Source organism: Aspergillus udagawae, assembly GCF_001078395.1.
Source record: "Aspergillus udagawae IFM 46973 DNA, scaffold_1, whole genome shotgun sequence".
NCBI lineage: Eukaryota > Fungi > Ascomycota > Eurotiomycetes > Eurotiales > Aspergillaceae > Aspergillus > Aspergillus udagawae.
In genome coordinates, this window is record NW_025091264.1 from 1087385 (window position 1) to 1113319 (window position 25935).

Sequence of the window (25935 nt, forward strand, 5' to 3'; positions counted from 1 at the left end):
AGGACGGAGAGGGTCGCAGTCCACCAATGCCATGGCTCTTCACAAAAGAAAAGGACCCTTCAAAGAGGCAAATACTCGGTTGATTCCTCATGATGCATTCTTCATCGATGACTATGACCGACACTGCAGGTTGGTCGAGGCGTCCAGGATCGAGAAAGATACTCAGTATTGGTTGGTCGCCAACGTTTTTAATCCATCTCGCCGTCACCGAGCATGGTACACTCCAGCGAAAACAGAGTCATTGCGAGACAGTTTCTTTGTCCATATCAAGCTCCAAGCAGTAGAGGGTGAAACCGAGGTTCAATTCGAGGTAGCTGAGGAGGCCCGGACATACGTCAAGACCGATCAGAACCAGAAAGGGGTTGCTGTTGAGACACACAGCTCTGGCGATCTTGTTCTTCTCGTGAAGAGCGACATTCCCCAGCATCGTGAAATTGAGATTGTCACATTCGTCAAGCCAAACACCATGCCAATCGATGAGCAGATCAAGGCGCTTGGGGAAGTGAGCTTATGCAGATCCTGGGGAGAGCTGGAAGGCAAAGAAGGGGAGGGACTTTTGCTGAAAAGAACAGAAAGAACAGTACTCGCCCACGGAGTTGAATTGGACCCTATCAGCGATTTCTACTTTCTTCTCGACGCCCGCAAGATGTCCAAGATTCTTCCACAGCAGCAAGCCGAGAGAATTTCTTATATCCTGGAAAATTCCCCCCTGGGGTTATTCAGGTAAGGCCTCCCGTTCTTTATCTTTAATCTGTTATTCTTTATTAAAAACCCCTGTCTCTTCTTCCCTTTTTTCAGTCATCAGACTTGCTAATATGATAATAGCCATCATGTCTCAGTGCCTGAACTGCAATGCGCCTTTTGCCGACGATGCGCAACTCATTGAAGTTGCTCTTCATGATACTACCACCGATGTGCACCTCGACCATGATCCATTCTGGGTCGAGGCCTTTTTCCACCCTGGCATGAGCTACCAGTGTATGAGACTCAGCGACGGGCTTTCTTAAAAGTCAACCTTTGAGATCACCTGCGGTGTCAACCTGATCAAAGGGCCACCTGGAACAGGAAAAACAAGAACTGCTGTGGTCATCATCCTCTTGCTCATGGCATTGAATTTGAAGGTCCTGCTTGTCGCTGGCTCAAATAAGGGCGTCGACAATCTCGCGGAGGCTGTTGTTGCAGCTCTGAGCAAACACACTCCACTTCAGCGGTGGTGTGGCCAACTTGTTCGCTTCCGAACTCCAGCCTATCAGCTTGCACAAGTCAGAATCGACAGCGCAAACTCCGATCAACGCAGACTGGGAGCGTCAAGAAAAGGGAGCTTAGCAAGCCAGGTCCTCGATCCGGCTGTTGCAGCCGTGCCAGTACTGCAGCAGAGCGAGGTATGTTCAAGATACACAATTATATTTCATATGCTTATTACCTGTTATGCAGTCGATATTCCCAAGTCCTCCCACCCCCAGTACCATCTCAATCAGAAGATGAGACCTTTTCGGACCGATCCTCTTGGCGGGGGTACTGGTACAGTCGCAGGCCTTTTCGGCACGCAGAGCGTGGGTCGCGTTACCCCAGTGCGCTTCGTACAGCCAAGCGCCTCAGTCACTGCCTGGGTTGTCTGCAGCGCCGCCACAAGATGAAGAAGAGGCCGGCCACGAAGACGTGGAGATGATGGAGGACTTCGGGGACCAAAGGGCCCCATCGGAACCTCGCGAATATGACGAGTTCGCCCTCCAACTGTATCGGGAACGGGAACGATCACACTCCCCTGAGCACCCAGATTTGTCCATCGAGCGTGGATACAGGGATCGCCGTAGCCCTGGGCGCGATGTGGCAATGAGAGCAGCGTATTACGTTGAGGGGAACGATGTCCAAGCCCTCAGACGTCAATCCAACGAGATGCGCCTACGGTCGATGATTGCACAGGAAGAGCGTTTACGTGCCCAGGAGGAGCGCGAGATGTTCGAAGCACGACTTGCTGAGGAGAGACTACGGACCCTCGAAAGAAACGGGCGTGGACGACGAACCTGTATTGTTTCGGTTATTTGAGTAGTAGATTGTCGATTCAACAATGAGACTGCGTGTTAACCAGAATAAGCCTATCATTTGTACTATGCTAGAAATGGTCGTCTAGACACCTTTTTGGCGTAGTGGTTTGATGGCTGACACTGCGCTTTCCTTAATACTCTCTTGATCTAAAAACGGCGTAGACGACCAACATAGGACTTGGTACTCTGTATCGTAGGAACGTTGTGTTTGAGATGCCTCAGGCTCTCTAGAAGCAGGTCTACGTACGGCAGACTGAATATACAACTCGACGTCAAAATTTTTTGTACCTTCATGCACTGCTTTAACCGCCACAGGAGCAGATGTAAATTAGCCTAAGAGCAATTTTAGCTTTACTCTACTAGATTAGTCCCTGACACGGCGGTTGCTAACGTCACAAGCTTTCGAGAAGGGTTACCAACTGCATGAGGCACTACGTAGTTATCTTAACAAATTCAGAGTTTGACGGTCTATACTTGTGAGAATATCGAATGCTAGTATCGTAGGCTTCTTGAAGACTAGGCATATTGCATGCTAATACAGTAAGAGTCCAACACTACTTGCTCCGTGGGAAGGAGCTCAGATTACAGAATATCATGGTAGCTACATGACGAAAATAATAGAGTTAGGAAACAGGTTCATTTACAGAATATCATGGTAGCTACATAACGAAAATAATAGAGTTAGGAAACAGGTTCATTAAACCGCTTAGCCTTAGAGGTTAACCAGATGATGCGTTGATTCAAGTTCAATTTCTGACTCTTTTGCAAAATAATAGATTATTGGTTTTCTCTTGAAATCTTATTGGTACTGTACTCCGTAGATTCATGCTAGAATCTATATCTCTCGAGGACAGTACATGGCATGAATGCCTATCCCAAGCGTTATTGAAACTATTTTCAGTGCTGAACTTTCTTCGAAAAGGCAGAGCTGACGACACTTCCTATATTATTGTAGTGTGTGTACTGTCAAGACTTTCACTGAAAATGATGGAACTGACTGTATCCTTTCGATATTGATTATGGTACGCTTGATAGATACAGAATGGCCAGTTAACAACAACAGGAAGAAAGAGTCATAGATGAAGAGGTCAAGGTTGATGAAGAACTCGAGGCTGGAGAAGTAATAGTAAAGGATGAAATGGAGAGATTTGAAGGAAGATGAGGGGACTGTGTTAGGAAGAAGATTAGTTGTGTGCGCGAGTGCAGGGAGAAGAAAAGCACTTTCCACCCCTAGGGCAAACACTGGGTTAAGCCCTGCACAGTGATATGCTACATTCACAGCTGGGAAAAATAGCTCAGAGACCAGATGGACCTTCAATTCACTGCTAATGTCCTCCTATTCCGCGAAACAGAGCATATATCAAGGGTTTCTCTCGGTAGCCCTTCCTGCGAAGTAGCTGTTATACGGCCTTTCGACCATATATGGCTTGATATCTTCAGAAAACAACTGCGAGAAGCTAGAAAGAGCGTAAAGCCCGGCCATGTCTTTGATGCTATATACCGCTAGAACTTAGGGGCCAGTGGCCAAAATGGAGTTCAATGCGATCTGAAGCAAATAGAAGAACCAATGCAGCAGATGCGTAGTACCATTGGGGTAGAGCTAGTGATTATAGTCAGACTTTTTGCTGGTAGTCACTGCAAGGAAGAATATGAGGAATGTAACAGTGCATATGTCTACTGTTGTGCTCGAGAATGTTCCGATCCCTGATCACTGAAACTGGGCATCGCGAATCATTGTTTCTAATGGCCTCTTGGACGAAATCCGGGAGCTATGGATCGTCAACACAATGGCTGAGTTCTTGGAATGACCAGCAGCTGGTTGATGAGCTGTGTGAAGACCTGAGCGAAGACCGTCTCGGCTGGGACATACTTGTCTCAGGCCGCATAGGCTCCTCGGATGCTGAATGGAACATGAAGACCTTTTGAATAATAAAAAGAAGTTGTGACAAAATCTTGTATTGAATGTGATAAGTATGATGGGGGAGCTGCGAAATGTATGATGCTTGGGTTATCTGATTGTGAACACAAAGATCAGCTTGAAGCTTTTTGATGAAATTTGAAGGCCAAGGATAGACTTTTTTCCTAGATAGTAGTACAAAAGCAAAAGATTCCCGCTCAAAGGAGGAAGATGAGGAAAGAAACGACCGGTCACCAACTGAATGGAGCAGGCCACTGAAACTATACATTTCAAGGCTATTGTGACTCGATCTTGGGAGATACCAGACAGAGGAGAGAAGAGAACACGACTGCCTAAAGGATTAATGCGTTGATCCAAGACTATTTGAATGCTTTCCCATAGAAAATCAGCCCTAGACACCTATAACGGACCGGCACCAAGTTTTACCAACTGTGGAAGAAAAGTCGTAGTTCCCAGGTTGTGTAGAGCTTTGAAAACTTGCAAGGTAACATAGATCTTCTGACTACACTGCAGAACCCCAAAGCTATCCACTGAGCCATCTGCCTTGTAAAAGCTCCATCCTCTTTCTCTCCTTTTCCATCACCATATAGAGCCCCATCCTCTATCATGCTATCCATGCTATCCATGCTATCCATGCTTGCGAGCCTGTTGCGTGATCTACCAATTTACAGGTTCAGTTAAAGCAAGGATTACCACAAAACTGTTCAAGGCTTCTACCAAGTACCAGAAGGTTGACCGCCGTTGACTTGAGGCCCGGCGAGTTCATCTTCTGACTCGATTCTAATCTCTGGGGTGGCTCGGTCGGTTGGAAGTTTCCAATTGGTAACTGCAGGGTCCTGAAAGAAATAACTGCGGCGTCCGCCATGGCTGGGCTCGCAACAGCCCGAGTCGACCACTCCGTAATTTGAAAAGTAGTCTGTCTGCTTGGTAGGGTCACTGAACGCATGCAATTGAAGATTGGCAATAACATTTCCCAGAAGCAGAGTCGTCTGCCATGCCGTTGTAGTCGCTGAAGTAGGGCGAGAAGTACCGTGGAGCAATGCTTCTCTCTCAACGTGATCATAAGCTATGGATGAGACCAGCTGCCGGAGCTCACTGGCACCTCGGTTATCGGTATGAAACCAGGAATTCGCTTCCTCGACCCTAGCTCTGTTTGGTGCCAAGGTATCGAAGAGCAAGAAATCAGTAGTCCTCTGTTGTTCCAAGGGCAGTGGAAGCCCCGGTGGAGGTGCGACAGCCTTGCTGTTGGCTATAAGCACCCTATCGTAAGGCTTCTCTTCCTTGTCCTTTGCTCCATCTCCCTTATGAACAAGATGATGATTCGTGGTGCGAGGAAGGGGTTCATCAGTGCCCGCTTTCAAAAGCGAATTGGTACCTTTCTGCGGAAGGTTGACCTGTTGGTTGACTGGGTGTGCGTCCTCGAAGCTTGCATGACGGTCACACATGCCAACAGACTGTGATTTTATGTGTTCTGATTCGTGGTTTTCTTGTTGTAGCCGAACAATAACAGGCTCGTCGGACTGCACCGTCAGATCCTGAGGCCTGGTTCCTTTGGTATCCCGTTGAGAATTCTCAACGACGCTTTGAAGGAAGGCAGTTGCCTCTTCTTTTATCGATCGTTTGCTGCTAGCTTTGGACGAATCGCTCTCAGCAGAGCTTGGCTTCCTGTCATGAGACGGCAGGGAAACTCGAACAGGGTCGGAAGCCTGAATTTCCGTAGTGCCTGAAATCTTTGCCCGAGCTGAACTAGAGATCTTTCCCAGAAACTTTTGACGAACGACCTCTAAAAGTTCTGCATCGGCTTGAACGGGGTCGTGGCTGGTATAATTGACCTGGGCTTGGTCGGAATACGCATTCTCAATCGGGAGGGCCGCCCTATGAACGTCTCTCTGGCTATAATGGTAAACTGGAGTCTCCAGCGACCCACATCCTGACTGATCATATCCATTGTCGATGCCGCCATGCGGGAGCTCGATGTACGACTCCGGTATGTACTGGTGATCAGAGACGGGGCATTGCTCGTAGGAGACAGCGCGAGGGTTGTTGGGCGCCGCGCACGGCTCTGCAGGCCAGATAGCATGTTCGGATTGCAAGAAGTTCTGATGTTTGAAGAAAAGCCCATCTGATACGCTGCGATAATCGTGGCGGAGACACTGAAGATAGGAAGGATCGTAGCCGTCGCAGTAGCTTAGGGGGTTCTGCTGAACATGAGCATCGGCTTTTTCATGCCAGAGGTGCTCTTTCGCCTCATATGCGTATTTCAAATAGTATGCTTCCGAACGAATACGGGAGCGTTGCAACATTTCAGTTTGTTGACCCTCGTGGTGACCCGCCTCGGTATAAGAGCGGTGCATCGGAGTAAGGTGAGCACGAGGCTTGCATTGTGCGACAACAACGGATTCAGTGTCAGTTGAGACCTCGTTTACATCGCGAATTCGTCTACCACCAATCTGCAGGGGCTTCAGTGGCTTTGTGATCTTGCCACGCAAGCTTGCTCTATTCCAGAGCTCACTCAATGCAACCGGTCGAGAGGAAGCGATGTCATCGAGACTGTGCAGTTCATGCTGTACGTCCATGTTTATGCCGTTACCAGTAGCAGCTCTGGCTAGGCCCGGTTTGCTCTGATGACTGCGAGACAGTATTTGACTCATCATGGTTGGCTTGCCGTGAGAGTTTCCGACTAGAAGCTGTGGAATGCACGTTGCGAGGATGTTGGTGTTCGGCTTGGGATGATAGAGAGAGCGCTCGACAATGCTTCGTGCCCTGGGGAGAGCTATGAGAAGGGTTGGAGGCTGACCCAAACGGGATTCAAACAATCGTAATGCTTGAAGCTCACGAATGATATGTGTAGCCTGGGTGTGTTTTGATGTAAGAGAAGGGTTGGATGGGAGGACTGAGATATGTAAACTGGATGGCTGGTGCAGACAGTTTGTGTTGCTGCAGAAGAGACAAAATACAAGGAGTCTCAACATGGGAGCCTTCGAACTGGGACCTCAGATGGTGCCGAGACCAAGGCGTAACGTGCTGTTCTTGAGAGTCTAGTCACTTTCGTTACCCGCTCACCTGAGATGCGGTGATGGAGGTGGTAGAAGACGCGAAGATTGGGATGTTTGTAGCGGAAGGTGAGATGGTTTACTCCCAGAAGGAATCACCCAAGTGTCTCCTGTTTGTTCTATTTGTTGTCATATGTTCACCTAGAGGAGCAAGTGCTCTCACCAGTAAGCCAGGACTTGTCAAAGCCTCGACCAATGGCTCTGCGGACGCCCCAGCTCCGTATTTCAGTAAATCCATAGCACTGTCCTTTCTTTTAAACACAACTTATACAATTAAATGCTACGTTTTGTACATGCAGAAGGCTGAGTCGCCTCTGTCTGCTGGAAGATGTGGAGGGACGAACTAGTTTCGGATTCCTCACCAAGGCAGTATGCCAGAAGAGTTAACTGATCAGGACCGATCGATACGGACTCAAGGTCTTTGGGAAAAGCACGTTGAATGATAATCCGAATGATAATCAGGTTGGTCTTCTATACGGGTCTTGCCTGGTGGATGTACCAAGGTTATCTTTCGGGCTGTCATGAGCAGTCCCGCGGGCCGGATAAGTCTTCCAGTAACCAAAAAAGGGCCAAGAGAAGACTATAGAGGTACATACCGGCATATAAGGATCGAAACTAGTCTCTACCTGCACACCACTCTTTATGAAGTGAGGTGCAAAACGTAAGAAACGTAAGACAACCAACATCTGTTTCTTGAAGAAAACGTATGAGCCTACAAAGCAGGAGGCAAACATCACATATAGGAACACTCCTACATATAATCATAATTTTAGTTTCATCTGATAGGTACTGAAGAATTTGATTACATGCGAATATTTGAATGAGCCACAGACATCCTCCATATTACTATAATTTCAGGGCCAAGCAGGGACGCCGTGACCTTGAGAGACGATCAACTTATATCGACTAAAAGTATTGTTAGTTTGACGGGGCGAGTCAAGGGTATGTCTAGAATATCATCAACCTTGGTTCCAAGCCTTAGCTGGTGGGACCTCTGTAATCATTTGTAGCGGTTGCATAGTTTTCAGTGCTCGAATTTGACCCATGATAGCCTCGCGAACCATGATGTCTCTCTGCAGAAGGAGGAGGCTGATCGTTCCTGTCTCGCTCGTTCTCGCCAATGTTCGGCCTACTGTTGCCAGAACCAGGAAGAGCATCGTGGACACCAGACCCGAAATCGTTACCGCTTGCGCTATCATTGTAAGTACGCTTGTCTACAGACAAGTCAGACCAGGTGCCACAACGCAAGTTCGCTCAGTCATTTACTTACCGCCGTCATCGTATTGAGCGGTGTCGTTGGGGTCATTGAGACGCCCACTCATGACATCTTTGACTTTGCGGAAAATGTTGGACATGTTGACGATTTTCTGCAACTGAAATTGAATCGATTTGATGATTTCCCGCCACTTGGACGTCTAATCGAGCGATGCCTGTCTCACTATATAAGGAGCCAAACATTCTCCCGCCACCAAGCAAGCGTGACGATATAGGACTAATCATTCCCATAGCTTAGAGAGATCGTGAAGTTTGGCTAGGACCACAATCGACCGTAAAAGGTGGTGGGATCAGTCTTGTGTCATCCAGCGTCATCTTGATCCGGAGACGCTCTATGAAGAGTTGTGGTAGAGATAATAGTGATGAAATACAGCAGAGGGTCTCACTGGCCTGTTTCCAGAGCGACTGTATCATGAGCTACCTTATCATGGCTATCCTTTTGACTGGGGTTATCCCTCAACACGGATCACTGTTACTTGTGTTTATTAGTAGTACTTCGTGACAGCCACTAGGAGGACGTGGTCATGGATTCATTGATTAAAGCAGGGTACTCCGTAAAGCAATTAGAACAAAGCAAAGTCATAGACTGAGTCGACTCTTCGCTTATTTAGTCTTTGAATCTAGGTGACTTGTGAGCAGTTCGTCGATCATGCCTTATAATTGCAAAGAACAACTAAAACTAATTTAAGGCACGACTGAGCTGTTGAAGATGTGGGGCGGGTTGGACAGACTATCTACGGAGTAAATGTAGGTACGTAGCATGATGTGGGGATTAAGGTAGTAAATGCATTACAATATAGACAGGTAGGGTGTAAGGGCGCCAAGTACCTCCATCTTTTGATCTGAGCTTTTAGCAAAGGGGAAAAACGACGTTTCTAATTTTAAATTTTTGCATATGTGGGTGCTCTCATTATTTTTACGACTTTCAAAGTAATCATCGTACTAAGTGGAAATATTAACCAACCTAAGATTTGATACTTGTTCCTACATCCCATGTAATGCCAAGGTACATTACCGTGATACCGCCGTCGAAACAGAATGTTCGTTGCCTGATGGATCGACGCCTCAGTCCCGCAGAACCCGTGAATCCGAGGCTGTGCTGTGGCTGCCTAAGGCCTACGTTTGCTAGCTGCCGTTCCCACTTATTGCGTGTTGTGACTCTGTTGTTTCTCTGACGCAGTGACGATCGCTCCATGTGGTGGTGGTGGCTTTTACCCTCTTCTCCTCCTTCTCCTTCTCTTCAACAGTCTGTCCATCCTGCCGTTTCTCTTTTCTCATCGAGTTCTCTGTGTCTTGAGTTATCTTCCTCCGTTTCTCCTTGTCTCGATAGCGTTTCCGTCAAATTCCTGCCCTTACGTCCGCTTTGTGATTGTCCTCGATGAGCCCCGGCTCTATCCCCCTTGATCGACCTTGTGATTGGTCATAAAGCAGCAGCCTACAAGAGGACATCTGCACTTGAATCACGATTTTCGATCAATTTCAATCTCCCTGGCAGGACCATACCTGGATTTCTTGTTTCCTAAAAATCATCAACCATGCGACCGCCACGCCTAATATCTATAGTCTTCTGTATCCTCTTCTTCCCGATCTTCCTTACCCTGTTCTCGGCTCTTTCGTCATCTCCTCGCGTGGCTGATCCCAGTTCGCTCGCTGGTCAAACGACTGGATTTCACGCTCTCTTCTCCTTCAGTATACCATCCTCGCTTTTCCCACCATCCGCTATTATCAGCCTTACCGATGACAACTCGACATTTTTCCTGGCCAGACCTGCAGCATTTGGCCCTCTACTTTCTGATAAGGGACTGAGTGGCCCACTCTGGGTGGGCAGTGGTTTTGGGGAGAAAACTAGTGGTGGCGCGGAAGGAGAGTTAGGCTGTTCGGATATCCCAGGATGGGGGGATGGTGACAGCCGTCGCAGTCCGGATAAGTCAACGGTAGCTGCAGACAAGACCTCTTCATCTGGTATTAAGGATGGTCTTGCGGCCTCTTTAGGTCAACGTCGGGCTGATCCCCAGCAAGAGTCAGAATCCGAACATCTTGCGGCTGGCGGAGCCCCTCCACCCTCGACGAATGACGGCACCGATGACCATCTGCATCATCCTTTACCTGATTCGGATGTGGTAGACGCAGGTGCGCCGGAAAAACCTGGAGAACGCCAAATTAAGCCGGCTGCTCATGCAGATATACAATCCTTGCAAGAGAGCGCCGAGATAAACGGCAAAGTTGTGTTGCTAAGCAGAGGCGGTTGTGGTTTTCTGGAAAAGGTCAAATGGGCTCAACGACGCGGAGCGATCGCCGTGATTGTTGGTGATGATACGCGAGGAGGCAGTCTCGTGACGATGTATGCTCGAGGGGACACGTCCAATGTGACTATTCCCGCCGTTTTCACGTCTTACACGACAGCACACTTGCTATCATCTCTGATGCCTCCGCAGGCCGGAGCAGATTTAAGTTTGGACGACAAAACCGGGTCTACTCGCACTGTACTCTCCAGCGGTTCGGACAAGCAGCGTGTGAGTCCAACAACAACCACATCAGTTACCCCGTCTGCAACGCCTACGCCCCAGGCTGCGGTGGATGAGCCGCTTCAGACTGCCTCAAAACCGAAAACCGGAGTTTTCCACTCTCTCCTGTCACTACTAGGATTGGGTAGGAGCAACAATGGACGCGCTTGGCAAAATTTTGAAGACAGTCGACGGCCACCTAACAGCGGAAACATTGATTGGGTTCGGCTGAGTGATAAGCACCAATCGAATAAAGCTGCACACAAGAGTGCTGCTGATGATCGCAAAAATTCCGAAAGCGTGTCGAGCCTTGCCGACGGCGATGGCTTCATCATTGGTGTGCAGGACTGGCGGGATCCAGACCTTGTAGCCCCCAGAAGCACCTCTCTGCCGTCGCCAAGTAGCGTTGCAAGCTCGGCTAAGACTGAGTCGGGCAAAAATGCGAAGAGCTTAAAGAAGACTTCTAATTCGCCGAAGGGCGGTAGCATCACTCCAGGAAGCGGTGAATATCGGAGTATCGATAAATCTAACGACAACAAAGAATCCCACTCGCGTGACGGCTCTCCAGTAAATTCTCCTGGAAACACTGCATCGGACAAGGGTTGGTTTTTCAAACGCTTCTTTGCGCCTAGACGCCCAGAAGATGCCAAGTTGGATAAACCAGCAAACAAGAAGATGCGCCGAAATACCGATCAAAATGCCAAGGTTACCGAACATGCGGGCCTGTGGGTTACGTTGACACCAACAAGCATGTCTACAAGCCCCTTCTTTGATACCCTGCTTGTTCTAGTTGTCAGTCCTCTGCTCACTTTAACGGTCGTGTATGCTCTCCTATTGATCCGATCTCGCATCCGTCGGAGGCGTTGGCGGGCTCCGAAGTCCATCGTGGACCGCCTTCCGGTGAGGACCTACCACACAATCGCAACACCTTCGTCTGCAGCAAGTTCCTCTCGATCTTCGAGTCCCGGACCAGTCTCGTCAACTTCTCCGTTGCTAGGCTCTCGGAGTCGTCCGGAGCTGGCCCCGTCACGCTCTTCCTTCTTCCGTAGCAGTACAGCTGAAGCCAAGAAGACTCGGAAGATGGAGTCGGCAAAAGGCGAGAAGTCTGGTTCGGCCTCCTCTGTTTGGCGCCGCAAGTACACTGGTCGGCAGGTGGAATGCGTTGTATGTCTTGAAGAATACATCGATGGGCAAAGCAGAGTGATGAGCCTACCCTGCGGGCATGAGTTCCATGCGGAGTGCATGTAAGTAGCGCTCTCTGACGGTTTCATATTTCTACAGTCTGCTAACTTAAGCGCAGAACTCCATGGCTGACGACCCGTCGGCGGACTTGCCCGATCTGTAAGGGAGACGTCGTTCGCTCCATGACTCAGAACACAACTGCAGAATCACGCGACTTGTCACAGCGAATGGCCGATGGCGATGATGGTCGTGGCTCCGAACCCCGTCGAAGTGTTTCATCCGCCCCTATGCTCATTACGAACTCGAGTGAGGAGGAGACCTCCGACCTTGAACACCACCGAGGCTCAGATTTGGAAGGCCATGCATCCTCTGCGCCTCCGTCTTCCAGTTGGAGGAATCTGGCAACACTCAGCCTTTCAGCCTTGAGTGGCGACACCATTTGGCATCAGTCTCGGGCGGATAACGACCGATGAAGAGGGGGCAGCCCTATTATCTGCTTTCTCTCTACTCTAGCGTCTTTGTTCATCATGATATTCCCTTCACTTCGAGACATTCGGGATGTACTGCATTAGCGAACATTTGGTATTGAATTATAAGCTTGGCTAGGCGTTGGGGGCGTTGTCTACATGGAGTGCAGGCTCGGTCCATTACAACTAACACAATTGGCTAGGCAGGGTGACTGGAAGGATTCTTATCAAACCATGGTTATTAGGTATCTGTATACACAGGCTTTTGCATTATAGACAGGTTACCTACAAGTCAAAATCATTCAGAAGACGCACCTTACCATGTATGATGACAAGGAAATCTCCGCCCTGGTTGGTGATACCACATGACGTCATCGCTGCGTCCATCCTCTTTTATTTCGACGACGACACTATTCAGTCCAACTGCACCACACCCAATTGACAGCTATTTTCCATACTGAGGCTATACTGGGATCACAACTGTCAATCGCACTGCGAGACTCAATAAACATGGCAGATAAAATGAAAGACGCCCTCCACGAAGAGGCAAACAATTTCAGAGCCGTTGCCCACGACGTCGCCGTGTCAGGCGCGTATCTCTACCCAGTGAAAGTGAGCCTAGAAGCCCGAAAGCACTCTGAATAACTGTTCGACTAACATGTGATGCAGGGCATTCTCTTCTTCTCCTACCACAAAGACCTCTGGCATCCCTTCATCTCTCGTGCCGTCCAGACCATTAGTCTCGGCCTCGGCGTCACAACCGCCATGTTCTTCTTCACCTACGTCCCGCAAGCAGCCATCATGACCTTCACCAGTGGCCCGCTGGCCCCAATCTCTGCCGCCCTACTCGTCCTCAGCGAAAGCTCGACCATCACCAATTTTCTCGCGCGCTCGTTTGTCCTTGCGGACGCGCTGACGGATACCTTTGATGGCACTCTCGTCGCACGCGGACACACGGAGCTTGTTGCCCGCGGGCGCCAGATCAATGCCTCTGGCGGTGGAGCGGTGTCGAGACTGGGGAGGATGCTGAACCGGCCGCTGGAGCGGATGAGGCCATCGGCGCTGGTGAGGTCCCTGATGCTCCTGCCGTTGAATTTCATTCCGGTTGTGGGGACGCTGTTGTATGTGTATATGCAGGGGAAGAAGACCGGACCGGTGGCGCATTTGAGGTATTTTCAGTTGAAGGGGTGGGACGAGCGGAAGAGAGAGGAGTGGGTAAGGAAGAATCAGGGAGGGTATACCGGGTATGGTTCACCTTTGATTTTGTGCTATGCTTATGGGATTGCTAACTGAGACCAGACTTGGAATGGCTGCGTTTCTGTTCGAGATGATTCCGTTTGCCTCATTGATGTTCTCGTTTACGAATACGGTTGGTGCGGCGCTGTGGGCTGCGGATATGGAGAAGGCGATGCAGTAAGAATCCGTCTAAAGACGGACTTGGGACTGTATTGGTACATGACGAATAATATCTATCAAATCCAGTATACCGATGGCCTTCAGTCATTTGTGTAAGCTTGTAGCATTTCAGTTACCCACTTCTGCGCCATGCACAAGATCAGATTCCCACCTGGGGTGGTAGCAGTTGTGAGCATCGACGTGCGATTATGCAGCTTTGGCGGATAGATTCTCCTCAGAACTCAACGTGAATCTTAGGATAGTTGAGAAAATATAGCGTTATTTCAAGTTGACGATGTAGGAGATGCAAGACATGGCGTTCAATCTAATGTTATCTCAAATTACTTGAGTTTGGCAAGACACATACATGCGCAGAATGTATTGTTGGAGACGATGGAGTATGCGAGACCTAATATATTAATTGGACAGCAAGCTCTCTCTTTTTATTTAAAGATTGCTGGCCTCTCAGATATAACCATACCAGCATGTATAAATACACATACTTTTCTACTGAACTTATACATCTTAAAACCAGGTTTGACCCCGAAGAGACACCCTTTTTAGTGAACCCCACAGAGTCGCTAATGCCCACGCATGTACGTGGTACCTCTAAAGATAAAGTTTGGACATTAGCCAAGATTTTCGGGACCGATCTATCAATACCTTAATTCCGCTTTTATAGGGTAGTCTGAGGTTCCAGTACAGTATAATGACTACCAGGGATAACATGCATCGCTGTAAAGGAACTTGCCAGCATGTTCATCTCTCCCCATGATTGCTTTTCCCGATTCCATAGGATCGCTAGCATGACCTTGAGTACCGCCTGCTTCGTAGTATTCACCGGCACAATAGGCAAAAACGTGGACATTCTAGACTTTTAGTCGCTTCTGCCTTTGATTTTTCATCATGTGCAACGCAGTTTTGCTCATGCGATATTCATCCAACGCTGGAATACTGTGCACAATCTGTAGATCGGATGCGAGTCCTACCGAGCCCAGTGCGCTTGATGTCTGAATGAGACATGGACGGCGGGATTGAAGCAGAAAGGGAATGAACGCCTCCGAAGCAAGGCCTGTGGGGTTATCTGATGAAACTCGATTCTTAAATCTTATCTGTAATGAAGGGTCCACAAAAACTGTTGTAAGCACGGAGATAAGCCGTTTTCCTTTTCCATATCCGGTTTTAGTTCGGAGACCGAGCTTCGTGAACGCCATGCAAACCGATCACCATCTCGAGGATGCAGATACGGGAACGACTGGGTGAGGGAGATAGCGGTGAGGTTGTAGGAAGAACATGACGGTGACAGGCTGTTGCCTAGAAATGCCCTATATATATATCTATGGAAACCATCTTTTTCGTGTTCTAAACGCACCAACAGCACGCTGAAGCCCAACCATACCTTAACCATCACCGATTCCTCCACAAGCAAAATGCAGACCGTTCTGATCGTCGGAGCCACAGGCAACATCGGCGCCTCGGCCATCCACGCCGCTCTGCGCTCCAAACTCCACGTCCTTGCCATCGTGCGCAACCAGGCTTCGGCAGAGAAGTTGTTCCGCAATGTAGGAACTCGCGAGGGCATCACGACGGTAGAGGCGGACATCATGTCTGATCGGGGAGTGAAGGATGTGGTGGAGAAAGTGCGCAAGGGGGAGTTGCCGGCGTTTCAGCATGTTTATGCTGCGGGTGAGTTTTGTTACTTTATCAGAGTGTTAATATGATATGTGTTTTTGGCTGACGAGGAGGGTGATTGATTGTGCGATGGGCAGCTGGCGGATTGTTCGAAACGACATCAATACTTGATCTCACCACTGAGGAGCTGAGGAAGCATATGCAGGTCAATTTTGAGCCAAACCTTTGTGAGTTTGTGGCCATGTTGTAGGATTTCCACAGCTATGAAAAGAAACTGACACGCGTCGGCAGTCGCCTATCAAGCGACCATCCCCTATCTTCTCGAGCAGGGCGACCCTAAAAGTACCTGGACGCTGTGTACAGGCGCAAGCGGAGACAATGGGGGTCGCGCAGCAGCCAGCATGACACAGGGCGCGCTATACTCCATGGCGAACGTGGCATGCCTCGACAACGCAGATACGAATGTCCGCTTCAACGAGATCTATCTCGGCTTGTTCGTGATGGTAGATGCTGCAGCGGACCAGTTCGGGGCGATGAAGGCGTCCGAGTTTGGTATTACGTACGAGAAGATCTTGGAAAGCCCGGACATCAAAGGTTGCCGCGTGATGGTGTGCAAGCCGGACGACTTGACCGAGTTGAGGTTCAGGAAGAAATTGGATGTAGTTTAGTGTCATAATCTACCTGTAAGTCATATAGATGAATATGTTGAGGGTAATGGCTCATAAGATATGACTATGATAAACAAGAGCTCGAATTAGGGCTCTGATACCTTGCATCCGCCGTAATAATTTCCTATTTAGGTAATCCTTTTTGATGCATCTAGTCTTTCATCACTAAGTCAAGGCTTGTCAAGCCCATTCCCCTCTGCGTATCTCCAATTCTCTAGAACAAAAATCACCAGCCCCAACTATTCGTGCTTTTCCCACTCTCTCCTAGCTGCCTCCGTTTCCCAGTGTCCATCTGCGGTATCTGTCCTCCGTCCGCGCTGCAGATGGATGTCTTGAGAATATTCTTTTTGCTTCCATCTCTCTAATTTATCCTCACCTTTGGAGCGCTTTCTGTTCATATGAGTACGATTTCATCTGCGGCGAAGTCTCGCTAATGATACAGGTCATACAGAGAGAAGCTGCCGATAAGATACGGGACCTGAAACTGTTGACTATCCTGGCAGGATAGAATCCTTGCAAGGTTAAAGAGCTCACTCATTTTGTATCTTGATTCGAATTGAAATCCAGAGCATAATCGAATGTTTGCGGCTTAAGATGTAGAATAACTATATACATGATGTCCAATACACGAAAACCACTCCGCTAGAATGATGTCCAGACTACAGACGTAGTAGTGCCGTGCACGCTCAAAGCATAGGGTAATATCGGTGTATGTTCAGCCTTTTTAATCGACGTCTTCCCCCAGGGGGGGAGAGGGTGGTTGGGGGTTGACGGTATATGGAATTTGGAAATACTCCAAGACTACCTCGCCGCGAGCTGTCCAGCCTGGGAGAGTTAAACCACACATCTACATTCAGACTATAGTTAAAGTACAAAGAGCCCAATCTATGTAGATACTTGTCGAGGAGGAAGGTGTGGGTCAGACCGAGCTTCATCGATTGAAGGAAATCCTAGACTCTTGGTCAAGCTGTTCTTGAAATGACGCGATCTGTTGCCACTGGCTCAGTGATGCTGCCAGAGGCCAACCAGAATCCTACCGCAGTGAGCTCAGACTAATCTCACAAAACTACCCTTTTACTGACTATGAAACCACATGAACTTTCAAAGAGGATCTATCAGTACTTGATGTTGAATTAGGTCACGTGCCAGCCGTGAACCCTGGCAATCCTTCAGCCCTAATAAAAATGCTGGTGAAGAGAACAAATCACAGCATTAGTTAGCTCTCAATGCTACTCTATGCAAAGGATATATCCTAGTACGCTACTTTAGATTCGGGCAGGAATCTGCAGTAAGTTATTCGTATCTAAGGTTTAGTGGGAAGGGCGCCTGCTGTTGAGTCACCCCACCACTGCTACCGAGGTAGAGGTAGGATAAAACGTCTTATTTGTCATCTTTGCTCTCCCCAACTCAGCCTTTCTAACATACACATCATTCTAAGTAGATTTGAAGCAAAAAGTCAAGCAATGGCCGCAAATCAAGAACAAGCCGATTATCACCTTATTGGGCTCTTCACCCGCTATTCGAGTACGCCCTCACACGTCTCCGCTTGTGTAGCCAATTGCTAAGCTTACCATTCTAGGCTGGACTGCTCGCGTCGAAATAGTCTTGGAGTATTTCCAAATTCCATATACAGAGCAACAAATAAATTTTGACGATGTCCGTGGTCCCGTTCCTTCAAACATCCAAACACTAACCGAAACCAGGTCCGCAAATTCTCCCCCTCAGGGCTCGTCCCCCTGCTCGAATGCCGTTCTTTGAGCTCAACCCTACGCATCAATGACTCAATCGCCATCTGCGAGTTTCTCGCAGAGTCAAACCCCCATCTCACCCTGTGGCCGCGGGACCGCCTCCTCAGAGCCATGGCGCGCAGTGCCGCGGCCGAAATGCACTCTGGTTTCACGGGGCTGCGAAACGCTTGCCCCACGAACTTCGTAGTGCGGTATACGGGCAATATCCCCGTGCCTGAGGCTGCGAAGAAAGATATCCAGCGTCTATTCACGATCTGGGATAATGCGCGACAGGCAGCAAAGTCACGGCTGGCTGAGCTGGGCGAGAAGGATGAGGGGTTTTTGTTTGGTGGGTTTAGTATTGCGGATGCGTTCTTCTGGCCGGTGCTCTGGGTATGTTTCAACTTTGCTTGTTTATTCTTGTTGTCTGGAACCAGTGGCTAACTTATGGCTCGAACAGCGCTTCCGCACGTACAATCTCCCTCTCGAATCCGCCAGCGCTGATGTGGTGAAGTGGATGGAGACGATGTGGAATGATCCGGCCACGCAGAGGTTGGCGCACAAGTATTATCGTCAGGCGGAGCTACCGGAGTCCCATATGGAGCGGTATGAGAATGTCTTCCGTGATCGTGAAGATATTCAGTATGGAAGGTTTCCGGAGGATTGGAAGTTTACTGTCCCGGAAAGCTCGTGACGGCCAACCGATTCTCTTCTTTTGAATACAGGATCGGTCTGGCCGATCCAGAATCGTGCGTCATAACACAAGAGTTATATAAATAGGTTCCTGCTCATCTACCACCCTGAGACAGCAGGACATTCTTGAATATGGTATAGTTGGACTCCCCCTTCGTATCCAGCACCGCAAAGACAATCTCTTCAAACACTCCATCCCACTCCGTCTCCTGCAAAACCTCCTTGTAAATCCTGGCAACCTCATACGGCGGATTCCTGAACGCCCCACAGCCCATCGCCCCAAGCACACAGTGCGAGATTCCATTCTCAGCAAGAACCCGGAAGACCTGGCGCATCTTGTTCTTCAAAACCAACACATCATTCGAATTGGCTGAAACACAAAGTTAGCCTCTTATCAAAACCCTGCAGAAGAGAGGAAAGAAATATACCAAAATGCCTCCCATCAGCCGTCAACGCCGGCCTCCTCAACGCCGCCAAACTCACCACGCCAACAAGAAACTTCTCCTCGTCCCGGTACAGCCGACACCCACTCGCAACCTCATCTCGGAAGACCACCACAGCTGGCGACCACACAGCCCCATACACCGGCAGCGGGTAGAACTTGCGGTCAAGCGTCGCCGCCAACGTACTCCGCAGACAGAGCGCCTCCTCCTGCGCCAGCGCCCCGTTCAACCACCCTCCGCCAGGATTCCGCTCGCTCGCCATATTGAGAACACCCACCCTGGCTCTGCCGGCTGTGCGCTGCAGGATGTCCCGCGCGGCGGTGAAGCTGTCCTGGCTTGTGACGCTAAGCAGTGGTCTCCGGGCTGCGCTGTTGGAGATGGGTTTGATGGATGGGAGGAGGTGAGGGTGGGCGCGGGAGGCTTGCGAGGCGCCCGTTGTTGCTTTGATGACGTACTCTGTTAGAGAGAGGGTTTCGGCGGCGAGGCGCTGGCGTTGCGCGTTGTTGGGGGGTTTCGGGATGGACATTTTGCGCGGGAGGCTTGTGTGATTGTATGTATGTGCTGAGTTGGTAGTGTAGATTCTGCTCTTGTATTGAGGTTGAGAAAATTCTGTGACTTAAAAACAATGGACTGGGAGAAATGACTCAAATGCACGGCTGTGGCGGTGCTGATCTGCCAGCAAGTACTTCAGGCTTCTATACGAGGTGTCGCGAGTCGTGAGTCAGAAATGCAACTTGCTTCAGCAAGGCTGTGTGCGCCTCATGCTGCGCAGATCCGACTTGGACCTGTCAATCGAACCGATGCCAAACAAGCTGAACCATTAAACGCGTCCTGCGATGTCTGCGCGTCTGTTACGTGAGAGTTTGGTTTTACTGCTCCTAAGGACGCCGCTACTGTTGGCCGCAAGAGTGAAGTTGCCATACGTTGGAACATGCTAGAGCTCGGCTCGGGCCCGGAGGGTACAATGTTCCAGCGAGTTCATCCTAGATCTTCATAAACTGCCACAGGTACATGAAATCATGACTGAAGCGGTAAATGACAAAGATCTCTTGGCGAAAGACAGGCCCACGAGTAGGGGTAATTGGTAAATGACCTCTAACATTGCAGGTTCGCTGTACATTACGACGCAGCTGTACACTGCTGAAAGGGCTAACAAAGCTCAACACATGTCAAGTATAAGATGAAAATGACAAAACGCCATGATTAACTGCAGCTCGACAGTCCTACGCCAGGAATATGCGTCTCAAATCACTGAACTGAAAAGAAACCGAGCCCTTCATTAAAAGTCATAACCCAAAGCGCCGTATCTACTCGTGCGGCATGCAATGCCGAGTCATAGAGAAAGGGTAAAAGAGGAACTATGTCGTGTGGATCGTGTACCGGAGGTCGAAAGGACGAGTCGATGCCTAGCAACTCACAAGGTTGATATGGTTATCGTTCAGCGCAGCGCAGGCAAGAATGGTACGATGTGGGTGGAAGGCAGTGCTGGCAATTGGAGAAGAGCGATTGTGATGCAGGAAGCTTGAGTACGGTTCGAACGTGGACAGATATGTTCCATCCATGTTAAATGTCTTGACCTCATGGCGGTTCGTGCCCCTTTCATTCAACAAGTCAGTTACAGAACTTGAGAGCATCCAGAAGCGAGAAGTAGACACATACACCATGAATACGGGAGCGTGCTCGTGAACACTTAGCGTCCTGAGGGTATCTTTGGTGGCATAGATGGTCGAGATAGGGTCATCCATGCGGAGATCCCACAATCTGATCTCGCCATTCCGACTGCCGGACACCAACTCCCTCAGTCCACCTCGTTGCATGTGAACATTGGTAATCCATTGCTTGTGCTCACGCCAAACCTTGACCATCGAGGTCGTAGGCTTCAGACGCTGATCAAACACACGGACTGCACCGTCGCCGAATCCAGCCACAAAGATGTTCCCTGCAACCTGGTCGGAAGTAAGGGAGGTAATGCAAGATCCTGAGCGTGCAGGGATGTCCTGTCAACACCTGCGTCAGTAGTCACCCAGTAAGCCAGAGGTCAGGGGAGCATACGTTGGTGCAGACTTCCGTGGCCGCGTTCCACACACGGATTACCTTCACATCTCCAGCAACCAGGGCTTTTCCTTGGCCTTGCTGCCAATCGAAGACCAAACCAGCATTTCTATTGCTTGGAATTAGTTCCGGCAAAGCGCGGAAAGCTGTTACTACCTCCACCTCCTTTGAAGACTCGTAATTTCTGAATACTTTGAGCACCCCGTCGGAGGATCCCGTCATCAACAACGCTTGATCGTCTTCATTGATGTAACGAATTTCGTTGATCCTGGAGCCCGCGGGGTTCCCGTTGGAAAACCTATTGAGACGCTTGTGTCTCTGCCAGTCCCAGATTCTGCGAGGTAAATCAAGTTAGCATCAAGACACTTATCTGCGCCAGTCTTACTTACGCGATCGTGTCCCGATCATCCGCAACTGCGAGATGATCCTCAAACTGATGGAAACACATCTTCAGGGGCTGACTGGTATTAGTAAGCAGGGCCAAAGAGGTATCCCAGCGACTGCTCCCTGCTTTTCCCTTGAGGGGCTGGGTTTCCGTGATGATCTTCTCGTTGCGGCTACGTCTCCAGAGGCGCTCGTTGTAGTCGGCGCTACCGGGTTCGTCGGGCTCATTGGGCTTCATCTGGGGCTCACGGAAATACTGAAGACGAGTAAGAAAATGTTCATAGATGCGGGTGTACTGTTCGCAAATCAAATGGAGAAGGCCTGGGGTTACCTCTGTGGACCAGTCAAGAAAGCGACTCATAAGGGGTATCTCGGGGGCCAGAGATGAGTCTCGGGGTTCGAAACCGCGCGAGGTAGGAATCGGTGCCTGGTGATAAGCTGCCGCGGGAGCGACCTGGTCGTTGACTTCCGGAGGTCTGGTCCATTCGGGGGGAGCACGTCCTCGAGGGGTGACGGGCATGCGGCTCTTTGTGGGTGATGTGACGTTCTGCGATGATTGTTGCTCGGTCTGGGAGGGTCCACCGAAAGCAAGATTCTTGAGTGAAGCGGCCACACTGGCTGTTCTTTTAATGCTCAACGACAAGTATCCTTCCTGTTTGGAAGCAGCCGTCTGGGAAGGGGGAGCTGGTGGAGGTGCAGCCTTTCTCGATTCCGCTCTTTCGCGAATTTGTAATTTGTGTGACAACCGGCCAGTGAGTTCCATAATTTCCTTTCGGACCTTGTCAGCAAGCGACGCCATAGGAGATGCTAGAAGGGTGAGGTGGATGTAGTCAATAATCGTGCTAGCATCTTGCGCAATATCAGGATGTGGGTCAACAGAGAGTATAAGAAGTTGTTTCCAGATCGTGCCGAACGTGGTATTCTGCGACAGCTTCTGTGATTTGTTACTCAAATTGGCAGCTCCATTCTGAACATCTTCCAGCGTGAAGCCTCGAGAGCCGTCGTGCTCTAATCGAAGGAGAAGCGTTTGCTTCTCGTCCTGGAACTCTTCATACGCCGCGACCAGGAATTTGTTCTGATAGCGTTTGACAAAGGTCGAGAAGAAGACAAGGAGTTCCTTTCTCACCAAGACACTACCGTCTGATGCCATGGGCAGCACAGCCAAAGCCAGAGATTCTTCAATCTGCGCAACCTGATCTGTCAAATCAGGGATGCCCAAGAACGTGGTGGCTGCGTGGAGCATTGCCGCCCTGACCTCGGGAACGGGGTCAAAATTAAGCTCACAGAGTCTTGCGGGTGCAGCACACCGGATGCCCATCCACTTGGCCTCGGGAAATTCGGACCATAGCATGCTGATGCAGAGACATGACCATTGTCGGAGTAAAGGATTTTCCACATCAGTCAAATGCTTGAGACAAGAGTCAAAAAGCTCGCCAGAAAGGCACACATTCTGTCCCTGAGGATAGTTCTTACAGAATATCGAAACAATGAAAGCACACATTGCTCGGTGCTCACTGGCGTTACCCACCGGGATGGGTGACGAAGGGTTGAGGATAGAGATGAAATAATGGATCCCATTGTCCTTCAACAGATCGTTCTGAACAGTGTGATCCACTGCCATAATCCGCGCCCAAATGAACACCATGACAGGTTTCAACTCCTGGGCTGCTGACTGTAGCAGTTTTACGACATACGGGAAGATACCGATGCTCAAAGCGAGATGAACAGCCCACGGCCCCAAGTCGAGAAACTTGCTCAAGAGGATGAGGGCCCTCAGTCGATGTGCCTGACTAAGTAGAACTTGCAGAACGATAGGGAGTTGATCCGGCGGGTTCTTCTCCGTCGGTCCGGATGAGAGGTAGACTTCAAAAGCAGTGAGTTGCTCCGCAAAAAAGGTGGAATGTTGGTACTCGTATTGTCTGCGGCCTTCTTCATGGTCAATGAGAGCTGGTAGCTGAGATAGCACCATCTCAACAGCAAGATCCCAGCTTTTCCAAAGCGGATGATGATGAGTCTCTGGGAGTTCGGGTGAGGATATCGGATGGCACTTGTAAGTGCGCATGATGCGCTCGCTGAGAAGAAAATTCCTGAAAAGCGCAGCCACCATCAAATCTTGACGGAAAAGCTTCTTAAACAATGCCCGTGGCAATGTGTTCCATGCAATGGTGTCAGTGATTGCGGTGAAGATCCAGTTCAACTCGCCCAGAGGGCTTCTGCGGTCCTGCAAACGACCAGGGACTCTGAATTCATCGATTGAGAGGTTCGTCTGGAGAGGATTCTGGAGAATGAAGTAGCGCAGTGCTATTTCTATGGGTGTGGTTAGGCAGCAGGTGAAAAGGTCTGCGGGAAGATCGGGATTGGTAGGCAGTGACTCGTTCTTCTGACAAGCTGCCAGAAGGATGCAGTCCCCGTAGTTTTGAACAACAGCGTTCGGGTCACGCTTTTTGGCTTCAAGGTTCTCCTTTTCGTGTTTCTCCACGAAAGTGTGGAAATTCTGCACAATGTTCCCGGCGTGGGAAACATCAAAAACGAAGAGACTGGGACCAGCGAGCCAGGATTGCAAATCATACAAACTGACTGGAATGTACTGAGTATAGTTCTTGTTGAACACCCAGATTTCTCCCGATTGCGTAGGTAACGGAACACCGTGACCGTTGTAGTGAAAGAGAACTCTCTCGTCCTTAGCGTTACGACGCAGGGAAATGCAGAACTTTTTCGTCTCATCAACTGAAGGGTCAAGATACTGCTTGTACCTAGTTCTTAAGCTGAGAGTTTCGTACTGCTCTTGCAACTTCTTTCCAATCTGCTCCATTATCTTGTTCTGGCCACCGCCCGTGGTCGATGTGGGATCCACCCAGCATTCTAGCTTGGCTGATGGGTTCGTCTTCACCACGTCAGGAGGGTCGACACCGATGTTCAAGCAGATGGCGAGGGCAGCCGAAACTGTCTTCAAGCGATCCTTCATGCGCCAATCCTGACTCGGCCAGCTTCCAACTGGGTCTCTTGGGATGCCGTTCGTATCGTGCCGCTTCTCCGTGAAGTACATATAAAAGTTCTTGAAAGAGTCAGCCAATCATCCGGGCCCAATGACCCTGGTGAAGTCGCGCCGCGCCGACTGCTTACCGAGTGTAGAACCTTAAGGTACTCGCTCGAGGTGTACTCCTCCTGCCATCCATGTCGCATGGCGAAGTCTTCTTCCTCATCGGCGATCGCGGACTTGTCGAATCCCAGCCTCGGCCCATAGTCACTTCGAGCCCTTTTCAGTGCTGCTGTCGGTCTTCCGCTCGAGTCTGAAGCTCGATCTGAAGTCAACCGAGGACTGGGCTCGTCGAAGACTGCCGAATTATCTCCTGCTGATGAACTGGCTGGTCGGTGAAGCGACGATAAAGATGGTTGCGAATGTTCAACAGTGGTGTAAGATCTGTGGTGGCCTGAGGAGGGCGCGGGTGACTTGTCGCGCGGAGGGATATAAGTGTCCAAATCCGGACCGAAAGCGACACGGACAGACTTTTGATTCTTGCGCGGTTCAGCTTGAAGGCTGGTCGCCTGCGGTTTCGCTGCAATGTCTTGCTCCATATTGATAGTGGGATCCCTCATGGTGTGTAAGAGGTGATCATCTTCTGAATGGCATCACCGTAAGAAAGGAGGGTCTGAATATCGAAAATGCGCTTAATCAGCCATCTGTCATATCGCTAAGTACCATGTCTGCTATGACAATGTCCGCAGACTCCAAAGTGAATTTTTCCCGGCGGGTAGCAGAAATTGAATTCCTACCTTGTACTCCGTAGATGATTATCATACCTCCTCTGGGAGCCAGTCCAAACAGGAAGTCCTCGCTGACAAAGGGGCGGTTTCTCTGGAATATCCGGAATCAAGCCAACAAGATGAACGAGTGTAAGCTTGCCCACAATTCTGTAACAAGCGAGCTCGATCCCGGCCTACAGCGGTACAAGCAGCTGTCTGTCGCCGTGGTTGGGAGTGAATGAGGTTCATGAGCTCCGGCGGTGATGTCTTGGCGTGGGAGATAGTGGAATATTACTTAATCCGGTCCCCATTTTCCTCATAGTCACCTAGCATTTGGCATTATTACATCACAGATGCACAGCGACTTGAAACACTCAGGTTTTGGTACTCGTATTGCTGAGTGAGGAAGAAAGTACTGTCCGCAATGTGTACTTGGAAACCGCAGATCAACATTTTACTTTTTGGTTCTTATTTAGAAGTTTGACTTCGAGTGCAGTCTGACAGTGTTCCATGTTCTGTTGTTGTAGGACCATAATCTGACTCCGTCCCGTACGAGCCCCCTATCGATCGGGAGCTCGACTGCGCAAAGGTCTCTCAGTTAGAAGAAGCTTTCCATACAGGATATGTATTTCTGAAAATATCTCGCGCTTCTTAGAAGTGCATCATGATTTTTTCGCGTATCAATGCCATTGTGACTGGGATTAGAGACGACACGTGCATCGAGGCCGAATACCAAAGGCTATCACAAACAAG

The 25935-nt window shown here is 49.6% G+C and overlaps 10 protein-coding genes across 10 annotated transcripts; 6 read left to right on the forward strand and 4 right to left on the reverse strand.

Moving 5' to 3' along the window:
- Nucleotides 1–31: 31 nt before the first annotated feature.
- On the forward strand, nt 32–727 carry Aud_000367 (uncharacterized protein; the record flags this gene model as incomplete). The annotated part of the gene is made up of 1 exon (XM_043285880.1): nt 32–727. One exon carries the CDS (start codon nt 32–34, stop codon nt 725–727), a length of 696 nt encoding a protein of 231 aa, XP_043141815.1.
- A 103-nt stretch (nt 728–830) lies between these two features.
- Nucleotides 831–2046, forward strand: Aud_000368 (uncharacterized protein; the record flags this gene model as incomplete). The annotated part of the gene is made up of 3 exons (XM_043285881.1): nt 831–978; nt 1051–1382; nt 1534–2046. 3 exons carry the CDS (start codon nt 831–833, stop codon nt 2044–2046), a joined length of 993 nt encoding a protein of 330 aa, XP_043141816.1.
- Nucleotides 2047–4676: 2630 nt separating this feature from the next.
- Aud_000369 (uncharacterized protein) lies at nt 4677–6617 on the reverse strand (the record flags this gene model as incomplete). Its single annotated transcript, XM_043285882.1, has 1 exon — nt 4677–6617. One exon carries the CDS (start codon nt 6615–6617, stop codon nt 4677–4679), a length of 1941 nt encoding a protein of 646 aa, XP_043141817.1.
- Nucleotides 6618–7994: 1377 nt separating this feature from the next.
- Aud_000370 (uncharacterized protein) lies at nt 7995–8371 on the reverse strand (the record flags this gene model as incomplete). The annotated part of the gene is made up of 2 exons (XM_043285883.1): nt 7995–8230; nt 8287–8371. The coding sequence occupies 2 exons, from the start codon at nt 8369–8371 to the stop codon at nt 7995–7997; spliced, it is 321 nt and encodes a 106-aa protein (XP_043141818.1).
- Nucleotides 8372–9826: 1455 nt separating this feature from the next.
- Aud_000371 (PA and RING finger domain protein) lies at nt 9827–12450 on the forward strand (the record flags this gene model as incomplete). The annotated part of the gene is made up of 2 exons (XM_043285884.1): nt 9827–12039; nt 12096–12450. 2 exons carry the CDS (start codon nt 9827–9829, stop codon nt 12448–12450), a joined length of 2568 nt encoding a protein of 855 aa, XP_043141819.1.
- A 504-nt stretch (nt 12451–12954) lies between these two features.
- Nucleotides 12955–13861, forward strand: Aud_000372 (EI24 domain-containing protein; the record flags this gene model as incomplete). Its single annotated transcript, XM_043285885.1, has 3 exons — nt 12955–13056; nt 13114–13688; nt 13744–13861. The coding sequence occupies 3 exons, from the start codon at nt 12955–12957 to the stop codon at nt 13859–13861; spliced, it is 795 nt and encodes a 264-aa protein (XP_043141820.1).
- Nucleotides 13862–15269: 1408 nt separating this feature from the next.
- On the forward strand, nt 15270–16139 carry Aud_000373 (uncharacterized protein; the record flags this gene model as incomplete). Its single annotated transcript, XM_043285886.1, has 3 exons — nt 15270–15525; nt 15609–15698; nt 15763–16139. 3 exons carry the CDS (start codon nt 15270–15272, stop codon nt 16137–16139), a joined length of 723 nt encoding a protein of 240 aa, XP_043141821.1.
- Nucleotides 16140–17602: 1463 nt separating this feature from the next.
- Aud_000374 (glutathione S-transferase) lies at nt 17603–18560 on the forward strand (the record flags this gene model as incomplete). The annotated part of the gene is made up of 4 exons (XM_043285887.1): nt 17603–17663; nt 17719–17795; nt 17843–18259; nt 18327–18560. The coding sequence occupies 4 exons, from the start codon at nt 17603–17605 to the stop codon at nt 18558–18560; spliced, it is 789 nt and encodes a 262-aa protein (XP_043141822.1).
- A 94-nt stretch (nt 18561–18654) lies between these two features.
- On the reverse strand, nt 18655–19528 carry Aud_000375 (uncharacterized protein; the record flags this gene model as incomplete). Its single annotated transcript, XM_043285888.1, has 2 exons — nt 18655–18929; nt 18988–19528. 2 exons carry the CDS (start codon nt 19526–19528, stop codon nt 18655–18657), a joined length of 816 nt encoding a protein of 271 aa, XP_043141823.1.
- Nucleotides 19529–20408: 880 nt separating this feature from the next.
- Aud_000376 (ubiquitin-binding TORC1 subunit KOG1) lies at nt 20409–25035 on the reverse strand (the record flags this gene model as incomplete). Its single annotated transcript, XM_043285889.1, has 6 exons — nt 20409–20598; nt 20662–20999; nt 21055–21388; nt 21444–21694; nt 21770–24493; nt 24562–25035. 6 exons carry the CDS (start codon nt 25033–25035, stop codon nt 20409–20411), a joined length of 4311 nt encoding a protein of 1436 aa, XP_043141824.1.
- Nucleotides 25036–25935: the final 900 nt, after the last annotated feature.